This window comes from Diabrotica undecimpunctata, chromosome 1, assembly GCF_040954645.1.
Source record: "Diabrotica undecimpunctata isolate CICGRU chromosome 1, icDiaUnde3, whole genome shotgun sequence".
Classification (NCBI taxonomy): domain Eukaryota; kingdom Metazoa; phylum Arthropoda; class Insecta; order Coleoptera; family Chrysomelidae; genus Diabrotica; species Diabrotica undecimpunctata.
The window spans coordinates 184,399,226-184,413,961 of NC_092803.1; the positions used below are offsets into that span (position 1 = coordinate 184,399,226).

A 14,736-nucleotide genomic window follows, 5' to 3' on the forward strand; every position below is an offset into this window, starting at 1 on the left:
TAGTAAATTTTTTGGGTCTTTTGGGCATGTAACTTCTTTTGGTAACGTATGTTTTTCATATTTATGTCTGCCGATCTTGATAATTATTTTTTTCCAAGTCGTATATGTTTCTAGCTAAGAGATTCTGATTTACTTAAGCTTTATAATTCGGTAAATTTAGATATAAAGATAGTGGTCAAATAACAAACATTCCCGAAAAGCCAAATATTGGCGGAAAGCTGGGGTTTACTATTACAAATAAAGTTTTAAACATCCCCATCGATCGTAAGTGTGCTACAAAAGTTATACGGGGTCAAAAGGGTCAAAATTTGAGATTTTTTGGATTTTTCTCAAAAACGGTAAGTTTTATTACAAAAACCTCAAATAAAAGTTGTAGATCTTATAATTCTCTACAAAAATAGTCTTTATGATTTTTTTCCTAAGAGTTACCAATCCTGAAATATCGCACATTATACATGATATGCACATATAAGTCACGTATATATACATATCAGGACATATTATGACAAATATAAATACCTATTTGTGTCTCTTTTATATACATATATTAAACTATTCTAAAAGCATTTATTCAAAAGATAGTCAGTCCTTAACTAAATTACCTCTACAAATGTGGCCTTGAACAACATCTAGCTATTCTTGTCCCTAACTCTTGGAAAAAAGATTATTTAAATCATTTTTGTAGAGAAATTTAAGATCTACAACTTTGGTTTTAAAATATTTTTTGGTAAAACCTACCGTTTTCGAGAAAAATCCAAAAAACCTCAAATTTTGACTTTTGACCTCGAATAAATTTTGTAGCATACATACACTTATTTTAAATGTCTATCTCAGTTCTGCTTGTCATTATGCTAAATTAGGTACTGAATTTAGTACTAAAAGTATTGTATCTACAAAGTAGATGCGCGCGTCGATTCACTACTAAAAATTAGACGCGCATAAATAACATAATTTTTATCATTTTTATACTTAGTGTCTGTAAGATTTATTTAAGAACAAAAGAAATTTTTAAAAACAAATACCGTGTTATATTTAAGCCATTCTTTTTCATTATATGAACAATTAATAAATTATAAGGCACCGAAAAGGGGACATAAAACGTTAATTAATATTAAGCGGGAAATAACGCAGAGGCACAATCCAGAGAAAGATTTCTTTCTGGGTCACAAATTTTCTTACAGAGATGAGATTTAATACGAATAAAGCAATTTTATTTGCAAAATATAAATTTTATTTGGACGTGGGTGTTTTAAATCTTAAAAATGACATTTAAAGCCGCGTTTATAGGGTACTTTTATGTCTATTCTATTTTAAGACATGACGGTATGAATAATCTTTGTGACGTGTTTTAATATAAAATCAATAATTTAGTGAACCAATTTTAAAGTTATCGAAAATGGAGGTTATTGGCGACCAGAGTGAGACAGTAGGATCTACTTTAAAGCATATGGTACAGTGTTGTACAAGAGATTTAATTGCTCGATAAACACATTTATTGTAAAATAAGAGTAATTGGGATCGAATGATCAGATATATTTTTATTTCAAAAGCAAAACAAGACTACATCCCTCACAAAAAAATGTATTTAAACCAAAAATATTATTAAAAATACAGCAATCTTAATCTGTTCGTATGATTTCTACATTAGTTTAATCGCAAGATATTATTGTAAACTCCTTAAAACTGTTTTAAATCAATCAAACAGACATTTTAATACACTTAAAGCGATTTAAATTTGCAGTTTCTCAACAATCTATACTAAAATTTAAGGTAATTATTTTAATTGGCAAAATTTAAGGCTTATTTTTACACAAAAATAAAAAAGATGGACGTCACTGTAAAATAAAATTATACTAGAATAAAACAAATAATATACGGGAATGACTTTATAAAGCGCAAGCGTAAATATTAAAACTAACCAAGAAAAAACTAGAGGAAAAGACGTCATTAGAATTCTTCTCGAGGTACCGTCTCCTATCAGAGGTTGGCTACCATCACAGCAATCTTTACTTTGTTGGCTTCAGCTCTGAACAACTGTATTGAACTGCACCCATACCACTGCCTTAAATTTCGCAACCAGGAAATCCTCCTTCGTCCCACATTTCTCGTTCCCGAGCTTTTTCCTTGGATTGTGAGTCTAAGCAGAGACTATTTTTCTCCTCTCATTATGTGGCCCAGATATTCCAGTTTTTTCGTTTGTATGGTTTTTATGACTTCGTATTCCTTCCCTATCTTCAGCAGAACATCTTGATTTGTTACTCTTTCTGTCCATGGTATTTTCTACATTCTCCTGTAACACCACATCTCGAATGCCTTAATGTTTTTGATGTTTATATTTTTAAGTGTCCAGGCTTCCATACCATACAGCAGAACGGAGAAAACATAGCACCTTAACATTCTCGTTCTTAAGTTTATATTTATGTCCCGGCTGCATAGGAACTTTTTCATTTTGACAAACGATTGTCTCGCTATCTCTATTCGCCTCTTGATTTCTCTTGTCTGGTCATTAGTATCAGTGAAGCAAACCCCTAAATATTTGTAGGACGTAACTCTTTCAACTGGCTGATTATTTATGGTTAAATTCACATTGGTGTATAGCTTCTTTGTTACAATCATGAATTTAGTCTTTTTGATGTTCAGTTTTAGAACATGATTTTTGGTATGGGTGTTTATGTTTTCCATCAAAAACTGTAAATTTGCTAGGTTATCTGTTACTATTAGCGTATCATCAGCGTATCGTATATTGTTAATTAACTCTCCGTTAATGTTCATACCAATGTTTTGCTCTAGGAGCCCTTCCAGACATATTGTTTCGCTATATATATTGAATAATAGTGGAGAAAGCACACAACCCTGACGCACACCTCGACGAATCTCAATTTCTTCGGTTAACTCATTATCAACTTTGATTTTTGCTGTTTGTCCCAAGTACAACCTGGATATGATGTTAATGTCGCGACTGTCGATGTTTTTGCTTCTTAGGATTTCATACAGCTATATTGGTGTCTGACTTTATTGAAAGTCTTCTCAAAATCTATGAAACCTACGTAGAGGTCTTGGTTTACATCCAAACATCTTTGCATTAAAACACTTAGACCAAACAAAGCTTCCCGTGTTCCCATTCCACCTCTGAATCCAAACTGTGTGGCGCTTATGTGCTCTTCTAATTTATTAAATATTCTTTTGTGAATTATTTTTAAAAATACTTTTAGTGTGTGGCTCATCAATGCTATAGTTCTGTGGTCTAAATACTCTCTGGCGTTATTTGTCTTCGGGATTGTGACAAAAGTAGAGGAGAGCCATTTCTTTGGTATGATGCCTGTTCTATAAATTGTGTTTAAGAGGTTCACCATTATTTCAAGTGCGTCGTCGTCTATTAGTTTCAACAATTCTACATTAATTTCATCTGATCCTGCAGCTTTACCCCCTTTTGTATTCCTTATAGCATATTCTACCTCGCTTTTTAGGATTTCAGGCCCTGTTGTGTCGTCTGTAGGTTCTGCGCTACTGCTATTTCTGGTCTTTCGTCTGCAAAAAGTTTTTCAATGTATTCTGTCCATATTGCCAGTTTTTCATATAAATCTGTAATTATTTTACCTTTTTTGTCCTTTACTATGGATGCTTGTTTCACTTTTTTACCTGTTATTTCCTTGATCTTTTTATGTATGTTAAAGCTATCGTACTTTCTATCATATTCTTCTATTTCCTTGCAGTTGTCCAGAACCCAGTACTCTTTGGCTTCTCTAATTTTTCTCTTAATTTCACGGTTCACTTCTTTGTATTTTGTCTTGTTGGTTTTATTTCTTCGCCTTTCCTCCATGAGATGCAAAATTTCGTTTGTCATATATTAGAATACAACAAAAATGAATTAGAAATACCGAAAAAACAAGCCGTCCTAGGTTCATCATCAACGTCCTAGGTTCATCATCAACGTCATGGTTCATCATCCAACGTAACCGAAAGTAGAACCAGAAGTTCAGCTCTTTGTGTAACTTTGCGTCAATTGATATATGATTTCACTAATTTTGAGTAATTTCTTCCAAATTTCCATTCATAATATGGCACTTCCAGTTACAACTTATAAATCTAAATTAACATAAAAACTGGAAGTATATATTTTTTCTCGTCTTGCTCAGGCGCGTTAAATAATATATCGCTTGTACTATTTTGGCGACCTTAAAACAGTGCTTGCTGTTGCAACTCTGGAACCGAAAGTTTTAAGTCTAATTTGTTACCTTCAATAGCATAGTTGGGTTATAAGCTTTCAATCAACATCCCATTTGCCATTCTATTTGTTTTAATAACAGAGTAGTGTTTATGCGTGATATTCTCAAAAAAACCACAAAATGTAGATAACCTTATCATCAATAATACAACGATCGAAAGAGTAACAATATATAAATATTTAGGAACGTGGCTAACCGAAGATAGAGATTAAACACAAGAAATCAGATCTAGAATAGAAATGGCAAGAAATACGTTCATAAAATTAAAGAACTTACTTTGCAACCGTAACCTTAATCTGGAGATTCGCATAAGAATGCTACATCGTTACGTTGTTTCTACTTTACTATATGGCATTTAATTCTGGTGAATATTAAGTTAATTACACTGCCTCATTTTAAAGTTTTTTTATGTACTATAAAAAACTTTAATATCATTATTGAAAGCTTTACTTTTGTTTTACATACTTTTTTAATCAAATACATATTTTTCAGGTATTTATGAGACACCGGTAAAAAACGTGACTTTTACAATGAAAATTCGCTGTTTTCAACCATAAATAGCTCAAATAGTAGACTTTCTAAAAAACTCTATGGAACAAATGAATTTAATCTACTATTGATTCCCGTAACTATTTTTAGCAAACAAATTTCCACCCCCGAGAAGTGGTGGCAACCACCCCTGGGGCGGAAGTACACATCGGCATTATATAACTTTTTAAGCACTTTCCTAACAACTTAAAAATATTCATTACTTGAAATATTCATTAAGCAATAATTGGGTTTTAAGGACAATGTGATAACAATAATTATTGTTTCGCAAAAAAGTTTTACTACCTCGCCTTACGAGATTCGAAGAAGACTATATTTTTAAAGAAAAAATGAAATGAATTTGAAAATGAATTTAATAAAATATACGAATAACTTTACAACTTTTTATTCAGTTATCTCCATTTGCCAAAATTTTTGAAAAGTGGCTCCAATACCTATATCATTGTGATTATAGTTAAGTAAACTTGCTAGTGTAGATAAAGTTACGATGTAGAGTAGCAGCAGGGCCAGTTTTGGAATTATGGGACCTAATATAATGGGTCGAACATAATCGGTTAAGCATCCTTCTAAACCCCTAGAAAAAGTATGAATTATATACTAAATATAGCATAATTAGACAGTATTTAGATTACTAAAAACAAAAATATTAGACATTCTGCATCAATTGTTTGTAAGTAAATAATTAAAAATTATTATAGTTTTTAAAAAATTTTATTTATGACATTTAAAAATTTTAAACCTTATTAAAAGAATTACGCCAAAAAAAAAACGTTCTATTCTCTTAAACATAAGGTCCATTCGCTCAACTCGGGCATATTTTGACAGATTCATGGCTGGAAACCTACCACACAAAAGTTCCTAGATCACAGTATTAACAGCTTAAATAAACTTTTATTACAGACTTTTTTCATTAAAAAAAGAAGAATTAGTATAAATAGTGGAAGTGTATACTAAACCCATAAAATTTTGGGTATATATTTAAAAAATGTATTTCAGTTGTTATAATTTAACCTAACTATTTCTTATATGGGAAGATAAATATATATTAATTGTTGGTAATTCGTAAAGTTCTAATTTATTTACTATTTAGTTTGTTTACTATTAATATTGGCAATGAGTACGTGTGCTTGGTTTTATAGTAATTTCCAGCCACTGTTAGTCTGTCAAAAAGTAACTACTACTACTACTACTACTATCGGTTTACAGCGTTCTCCGACGCCTTCCGACTCCTAACCGCCATTCTTCTCTATTCAGCCATAGGCCTGGAGGGATTTTTCTTTCCTCTAGTTCTTTTTCAATTCCCTCTCTCCAGCTTTTTCTCGGCCTTCCTCTTTTCCTTCTCCCTTGTGGTGTCCACGTCAAAATCTATTTTGGAATCCTGTCATCTGGCATTCTCTGTACATGGCCGTACCATATTAACTGTTTTGTTATTAACAAAACAAAACAAAAAGTAACTAACTACGCAAAAAAAATTACTTAATTCACTAGACAGTTCGGACTGGGAATAGCGAACCGACTATACTAAGTTTTCTCAAAATGGGATAAACAAATATAATTGCTTAAAAAGTACCTGACCGATTGTGCACAACTTTCGCTAAAATAATAACTACATAAAAACTCACATTATGAAATGTGTTTTAAATGTTTTTATTGTTTATTTTATTAATTATTAACAATTGAAGAATATGCTTACTTTCGGGTTTAATTTCCAATAACTTTTATGTTTATAAACTTTTTTTAATTTAGAAAATCTTATTTTAAAAAGCAAGTATTTTCAAGAAAGTCGTCCGTTGATCATTTATATCTAGAATGCGTGGTTTTTTTGTAAATATTGAAATAAATAAAAAAAGTCGCTTTTCTTTTGCTTAAATGTAAAGACGCAGTAAAAGTTTCGACAACCACGAGATAATACGCATTTTTATTGACTCTCCCCAGTCATTTTTAGATTTTTTTAGTGAGTGTTGGGTTTCGTTTCATGGGCTAATAATCTAGAAACAACAGATAAATTTAATTTAATTTAATTATTTATTTCTTTAAATAAAAAAAACCAAAAACTAGTGTTGTTTGTTGATGTGGATAAGTAACTTAATTAATTTTTACAGTTGTACAACTGTAATATTGTTTATTTAATCCCTAACTTATGCCTCTCGCAGTTTATATCAGTATATCCTGCTTTATTTTATTCTATTTTTAGATCTAGGCGTTCCCTTGTCTTCTTGATAGGCCTATATTTATACCCAGTGCTAACTTCTCCTAAGTTGCCTCAGAACAATTACTCTGGTTTGACACGATAAAACATAATCCATATCGTTTTTGATATTGCTTCCATTTTTTTTTATTGTGACCACCAAAAAAGTAACTGTTCTGTGTTTTATGTATTTTGCTTGTGATATACTCTGTGAAATACTGCTGAGTATTATACTTTTTTATAATCAGCTCATTTTTATAGGTCTAATAATGTCCTATAATACAGGGTATTACATTTAAAAAAAGAGTCGATTACGTCATTACTGTAGATTTTTTAAAAAGGCTTTTCATTCAGGAAATATCGAATTTATTCCATACTTTACGGACACACTGTATAACAAATCATTGCAAATCCTTACCTATGCTGATGATATCAATATTGTTGGGAGAACGGAAAACGTCGTACGAGAGGCACATGTAGTACTAAAAGAATTGGCTACATAAATGGGTTCCATAATAAATACCACTAAAACGAAGTATATGAAAATAAGCATGCAATCACAAATCCTATGACTACTTGTTATAGAAAATGACGTCATCGAAGCAGTGAATGAATTTGTATACCTAGAAGCGCTCGTTAACACTAAAAATAATACCGGAGAGATAAGCCACTGAATTTTCATTTTGTCTTTAACAAATAATAGAAAAAAGATCGGCTAAGAATCTAGAAACTCATATTACTTTTGTAGACTTGCAAAAAGCATATGACAACATCCCCTTAACAAAACTGTGGACAACGTTAAAAAGATCTAACATCAACCTAACATTGATAAATGCCGTACAAGAACTATATAGAGACTCAAAGGCACAGATAAAAACAGGAAAATATCTAACAGAAGAATTCCTGGTTACAAAAGGCTTGCGACAGGGATGCTGTATCTCACCAATCTTATTTAAGATATATTTTGCAGCGGCATTGGAAAGATGGAAACGAAAGGTGCATAGAATGGGTATAGAGCTTAGCAATAAATGTATATATACACTCCAGTTTGCTAATGACCAGGTAGTGCTAGCGACCGACAGGGAAGACATGCAGTACATGCTTAAAAAACTAATAGAAGAATATAACGACTGGGGAATAAATGTCAATACAACGAAAACCAAATATCTTTGTATTGGAAACAAGTCAGATAACATAGACCTCGAAAACGGACAACATATTTCCTGCTGTCAGAGCTATGACTACTTGGGTGTTGCCTTTGACAATACAGGAACTGATACACGGGAAATAGAAAAACGAATCGAAAAGAGATAACGAAAGGAAGAACATTTAATATATATGAGACCGTGATTAAAACTACTCTTCTTTGTGGCGCTGAAACATGGAGAATTAGAGAAAAGAACAAAAAGCGAATAGAAGCAGTAGAGATGGATGCAATGAGAAGATCTTTAGGTATTTCCAGACGAGACCGAATCAGAAATGATGTAATAAAACAACGTATGGCAATAGAAGGAAATATAACTCAAGATATAGAGAAGAAACAATTAAGGTGGTATGGGCATGTTCAACGGATGCCAGCAACAAGAGTCCCCAAAAAAGTAGTAGAATGGCAACCGATAGGGCGACGGAAAAGAGAAAGACCTAGATTAGAATGGCAACACGGCGTAAACAAGTCCATGAGCAAAAGAAATTTAACAACAAACGGCTGCGAAGATAGGAAGAGATGGTGTTTAGGTATCGGACAACGTCGAAAGACGTTCTAAACCGATGTATATATATTTTTACGGCCAACACATGCTATTTTGGGCTCAGTCACCTTCTTAAATACTTAATTTTATTGAGAAATATAAAGTTAAAACTCTATAAAACAATATTACACCCAGTCCTAACATATGGTTCAGAGACTTGGACTCTAACAAAAAGTAATGTAAACATGTTAGGATGTTTCAAAAGAAAAATACCAAGGCGAATCTATGGAGCAGTGAATAATAATGGAGTGTAAAAAAGACGATACAACTTTGAAATTAATAGAATATACCAGGAACCTGATAACATCGATAAAGACTTGAGAATTATTGGAATACGAGCTTGGTGTAGGAAAGAGCGATGAATATGAACGACTGTAGGAAAATTATTGACGAGGCGAGGACTATGCGATCATTATGTTACACCATTTTTAAGTTCCGTTTTTATTTCTTTAACTCTGTAGCTGTGAGGACATATTATTTTAAGTTAATCAGCTTAAAGAAAATACTCATTATGCCCTCATGTTCTGTGGCAAAAACTGTACGACCGAAAATAGATAGTCATAATTTTTAATTTATTTATTCTATTTAAAACGAATTCTTTTAAATCATAATAAAAAATATTTTATATTGTTTGTGTTCTATTATTTATCACATATTTTAAAATTCTTAAATGCCAAAAATTAGTCACTTTCTAATTTTAAAAAGTTTAAAACTCACCAATGCATATGCAGACACATGACTCCAGCAAAGATGTCATCTAAAATAGGATTTGCCATTATAAACGTAGCTGGAACTAATCCTACCAAGGATAAAGTTACTAGTTTTTCAAAAGGCCAAATTTTGGCATGGTGGCCACTCATGTATCTTTTGGAAAAATCGTAAAAAGAGGGCTTCATACAAGATGCTTGAAATAAGTGTGTAGGCTGGTTACTTTTGGCAAATTGTACGAAATATTTTTGTGGTTCCGTTTTGATTGACGCTGTTTTAAGTAGGTTGCTAAAAACTTTATAAATGAGTGGTTAAAATAATATAAAAACTGCTAGAAAGTTTTATATTATAAAATAATTTAGCTTATTTTAAAGAAATATTTTGTCAAAAAATTAAAATATTATTCAGAAGAATTTTTTACCTGCATTTCTCGAAGAGCTCCGTAGAATTGCAGCGAGAGCCATATTTATTGTATTTAAATAAAACTTTAATACATAAACGTCAAAATATTATTTCAAAGAAAACGTCAGATAACATGAAACAAGGTCGATTTATATAAAACAATAATATCACAGGTAAGCCATCAAACACGTTTTGACATCAAAGCAAATTCACAAATACTTTCTGACGTATGTATATTGCTCTTTACTTTACGTAAAATGGAAATATCATCGGCAATATTCAAGAATTTTCAATTTTTATTTTAATATTATTAAGTCTAAAGCTCGTAACTATTGGTTATATAAATAAAACAAAAATATGAATAAAAAAATAACATCAAATAAATTAAATAAATATAGAATGAAAAAAGTTAAGAAACTCAGACACTCCATAGCAAAGTAGCTATCAAATTAAGTACAGAGCCTTTTTTCTCTGAGGGTGGAAATTTCTAAAAACTGTACCAGGTTAACCCATCCCTGGAGATGGCTGGCGTGTGTTAGATTCAGGGTAGAGGAATACATCCGATTCCATTTCCCCTTAGAAGAAGGAGGTCCTGCAAACAAGTGCCTTTCTATTATCCTGCCTATCAATTAAAACCACCCTCTCCTACTTGTGCTGAGTTGACTGTCGTACTTACCGTACTCTGAAAGTGAGATGGCTGCTGTAAGGCTGACGACACTTTCGAAACAATACCTTCTCTTATCTATATCTTATCTCTTTTGTTGGTTTACCTGGTGTTTCTCTGCTTCTTCTTTCTTTTTAATTATTGTTCGAACATAATTATGTACAATATTCCACCCCTTCCTACTTCCCGTCATTTTCACAATTATCTTTCTCCCAGTAATAGAGTTCATACCTAATTCTCTGTACTTCTGTTTCTATTAACTGTGCATCTATTACACTCCAGAATTGTGTTAGTAACAGTGTAAGAGCACTTTCAGTATGTATAGGTATTTATCTGTATTTATCTTTCTGAATCTATGAAAACATGTCCTAAAACACCCATGTCCTGTGAGCACAGTCCGACCAGTCCCTAAGGCTTGGGATTAGCATCTTGGTCCACTGAGCAACATCTTTCGTGTTGTTCTACTCTTCTTGACATCTTTCTATTGATCTTTCTCTTTCTTCTTTTTTTATGGCTGCTGTCAGATATTCTCTTTTCTCTTCTATTCTAGAGATGTCTCCTTTCTATCGCTAACACATGCGGAGGAATACAACCCCTGATAGAACAAGTCGCAACAGACTTGTTCTGTATACTCGTATCATGAGCCCTCTGTAGGCAGGTATCGCTATCGCCGCACTCTAGACTGGTGCCGCATAAAGGATGATTCACTGCACAACACCATGTAAGGCCTTCCTCCTTTCTGATTTGGGTCCTCCAATGTTAGGCATCACCCTTTTCATCGCAGCTGCACATAGGAGTTCCATTCCTTGTCTTTTTTGTTTAACCCTTAGAATGATGTCCTTCACCACGTTGCCCGTATGTCTTACCCGAAATCGAAGATCCGGCTTGTCCCGCGCTACTATCAGCATAGCGAGATCATCCGCAAAAGCGAAAGAGGTTATACCTTCTCCATATTCGGAGTTCATGACCCCGTCATATGCCAGATTCCATAGCGTCGGACACAAGACCGATCCCTGTGGGACTCCAGCCGTTATGTCAACGAGCTTGCCCTTCTCAAGTATGATCTTTCTCTCCGAAAGACATTTCGCCATCACATTCATCAGACAGTTAGGATACTCCCTTTCTTCTAATGCTCGCATCACCCCTTTCCACTGCAGAGTGTTGAATGCATTTCTCTTGCAACAACGAAGAGCAGTAGAGCCGTCCGTCCAGCGCTGTTCATCCCCAATGTTGTGCAATGCCTCGATTATACTTAAAATTGCATCAACTTTGCTCTTAAATTTCTATAAAATTCGAATTGTCTCGGGGATAGGCCTCCTGATCTCTTAATCGTGTCAATATTTCTCAGAATTGATAAACAAAAATACAGCTAATTTTAATGTGGGAAATTTAATAAAGTCATATTTGTTGAAAATATTGGAAATAATTTAACAAAATATTTAAATAAGTGCTAAATAGTTTTCCAAACAATACAAGTATAAGATTTAGGATAAGATTTTATAACAAACAATAAAGTAAACATTGAAAAATTGGCGAAGGAATTTATTGTTCATAATCATAAAAACTCAAATAAACAACAGTAAATAAAACACTAGGAAATATTCTTCTTTTTAAGGTGCTGCACATTTCGTGCGTATGGGTGCTGTAAGGATTAAATTTTTCTATTTTTACCAGCTTTGGTAAATAGTAGAAAGAACTACCCTTCTTTCTACTATTAGTTCACAACAAAAACAAAAGCTTTAAGCTTATTAATGGATTTCATCATCATCATCATTCAATCTTCGCTTATCCACTGCTGGACATAGATCTCCCTCATAATTCTCCATCTATCTCGATCCTGTGCCTCTTGCATCCAATTCCTATGACAACGTTTTAGATCGTCAGTCCAACGTGTTGGTGGACGACCTCTGCTTCGGTAGGCATCATCTCTTGGTCTCCATTCCAGTATCTGCTTTGTCCATCTATTATCTGTCATTCGAGCCACGTGACCTGCCCAGTTCCATTTTAGTGTTCAACGGTCAACGGTCAATGGTCAACGTTTCCGCACCGTAAGTTAACACTGGCAAAACACACTGATTAAACGTTTTTCTTTTAAGGCATATTGGGATATTAGACGATTTGAAAATATGGTTCAGCTTGCCGAAGGCTGCCCTAGTCAATCTTATACGACGGAGAAGGTCAATGGTTTGGTTATCTTTTCCTATGCGAATCTCATGACCTAGGTATTTAAAGGCCATTACCTGGTCTATGGATCTTGTTCCTACGCATATATCTTCGCTGACTACAAGATTTGTCATCATCTGGGTTTTAGATATATTTATTTTCAATCCCCCTTCTAACGAGGAAAGGTAGAGCTGATTCAAAAGTTCTTTGGCCTCATCTATCCTATCAGCTATTAGTACAATATCATCTGCAAACCTTAGATGGCTAAGCTTTTCTCCGTTTATGTTTATGCCCTTGTCGGTCAGTTTTGCCCTTTTACATAATATTCCAAAAGCGTAGTGAACAGTTTCGGCGATATGGTGTCCCCCTGGCGTACTCCACATTGTATCGGGAATTTCTGGGTTTGATGATCACCCACTCTAACACTGGCTGTTGCGTTTTGGTATATGTGTTTAATTTTATTTATATACCGATAGTCAATTCGGCATTCTGTCAAGGCTTCCAACATTTTTTGTTGATTTACGGTGTCGAATGCCTTTTCATAGTCGACAAATATTAAAGCTAGTGGTTTATTATATTCAGTGCATTTTTCTATAAGATTTTTTATTACCAATAGGTGATCATTTGTTCCATAGCCTTTTCTAAAACCCGCCTGTTCTATGGGCTGATAAAATTCCAATTTATTTTCTAGTCGCCTCGTAATTATTTTTGTAAATAGTTTATAAATATGTGAAAGTAGACTTATGGGCCTGTAATTTCTGAGGTCGATGCTACCGACCTCAGGTTAATGGAAGATCTATTAAAGTTTTATTAAAGACAAAAGTTCTAGTAGTATTTTTAGTCCATTTTTGTACTAATTCTACTTTCCACTTTTCATTTTCTATGGGGTTTCTCTTATCTCACTCACTAATCCTTGCTATTACTTCATTTGCTTGATCTAAAAAAATATCTTTATACTTTATTTTAAATTGTGGTTTTGTTTCTGTCAATTGTGTTTTACTTTACAATCAGAACTTCTTTATATACCTATTATTTTACTGACTACTTTTATACAATCTGATTATTAATACTCATACAAACAAACTGTTGGCCATTTACCCACATAAGACTTAATTTAAATGTGTCTGTTACCCTCCCACTATGGAGCTTTACCTAGGCTTAGGTGTGGATTTTGTTTGCTTGTATAGTGGACGAAAATAATTCCTTTCTAATTGAAATGGAAATCCCCAATCGTGATGGAAAACTAATGAATTTCTCTACTTCATTTTGTTGTCCGTTTAAAAACCGATTCGCACTTCGATAAACATTTTTATAGGTTTTGTAACTGCAGCCTAAAACCAGTAATTTACTTACCACTTTAGTTTGCATGCATTCGACCATGCATAAAATAATGGATATCTAGTGTACTGGAAAAATGCAAAAATTGTTTGATTAAAAGAATTTGCCAGTATAAAGAGAAATAATACAGAACATTTTTATACAATTGGTCCTTTGTGTAAGTGTGTTGTTAGAGGTAATTCCACCTTGCTTTGTTTTATTTACATTACAATGAACAAACTTGTTTTCAATGCATCTGCACCTCGTCTTTGTATATATAAGCGAAAACTACTAACAACCAGTTTTTTCTTTGTCTATGTTGGCGCACACAAACGGATTGATTTGAAATTGTTATGATCCTTTACTTATTTAATTTCCATGTGTTTTTGTAATAGATATCGAACAATTGAAAACTACATACATAGTCAGGTAAATGGATCGGTATTATAGAGGAATGCAAAATAAATAAAAATTCGTGGAGTAGAATTATAGCGGGTAAAATAGAAAAAAACCAAGTGAAGTGTTTGACACGATTTTATTAAAAATTTATATTTGTTTACTTATTTATTCTCGGAATATCTGTAACAGTTGCAATTTATATACTTATTCATAAATGTACTTAAAAGACGAAGTAAAGAGGTGAAATAATTAAGTGAAGGGTACAAACTTTGAAATGTGTGTCACTATGATTGGAGTTGGTATAAATTTATCTAAACGGAAACAAAAAAAGAATGAAATGGAAGTTGTAAGAATGGTTGCTAGGGTAATATT

At 32.9% G+C, this 14,736-nt stretch overlaps 2 protein-coding genes across 2 annotated transcripts in view; one reads left to right on the plus strand and one right to left on the minus strand.

Annotated features, from left to right (window-relative positions):
- Positions 1–14,736, plus strand: part of LOC140441555 (uncharacterized) — a 789,370-nt gene that overhangs the window by 438,911 nt on the left and 335,723 nt on the right. The gene's annotated exons all lie outside the window — the stretch shown is intronic.
- Positions 5,113–9,995, minus strand: LOC140441562 (succinate dehydrogenase [ubiquinone] cytochrome b small subunit 2-like). Its single transcript, XM_072532373.1, has 3 exons — positions 9,841–9,995; positions 9,429–9,714; positions 5,113–5,349 (listed from the first exon to the last, which is right to left on the minus strand). The coding sequence occupies exons 1-3, from the start codon at positions 9,881–9,883 to the stop codon at positions 5,160–5,162; spliced, it is 519 nt and encodes a 172-aa protein (XP_072388474.1). The 5' UTR covers positions 9,884–9,995; the 3' UTR covers positions 5,113–5,159.

Coding starts and splice junctions, on each gene's coding strand:
- LOC140441562 (XM_072532373.1), bottom strand. CDS start 9,883: ATGGCTCTCGCTGCAATTCTACGGAGCTCTTCGAGAAATGCAG. Junction 9,715..9,840: donor GAGCTCTTCGAGAAATGCAG/GTAAAAAATTCT, acceptor TCATTTATAAAG/TTTTTAGCAACCTACTTAAA. Junction 5,350..9,428: donor ATGTGTCTGCATATGCATTG/GTGAGTTTTAAA, acceptor TACTTTTTCTAG/GGGTTTAGAAGGATGCTTAA.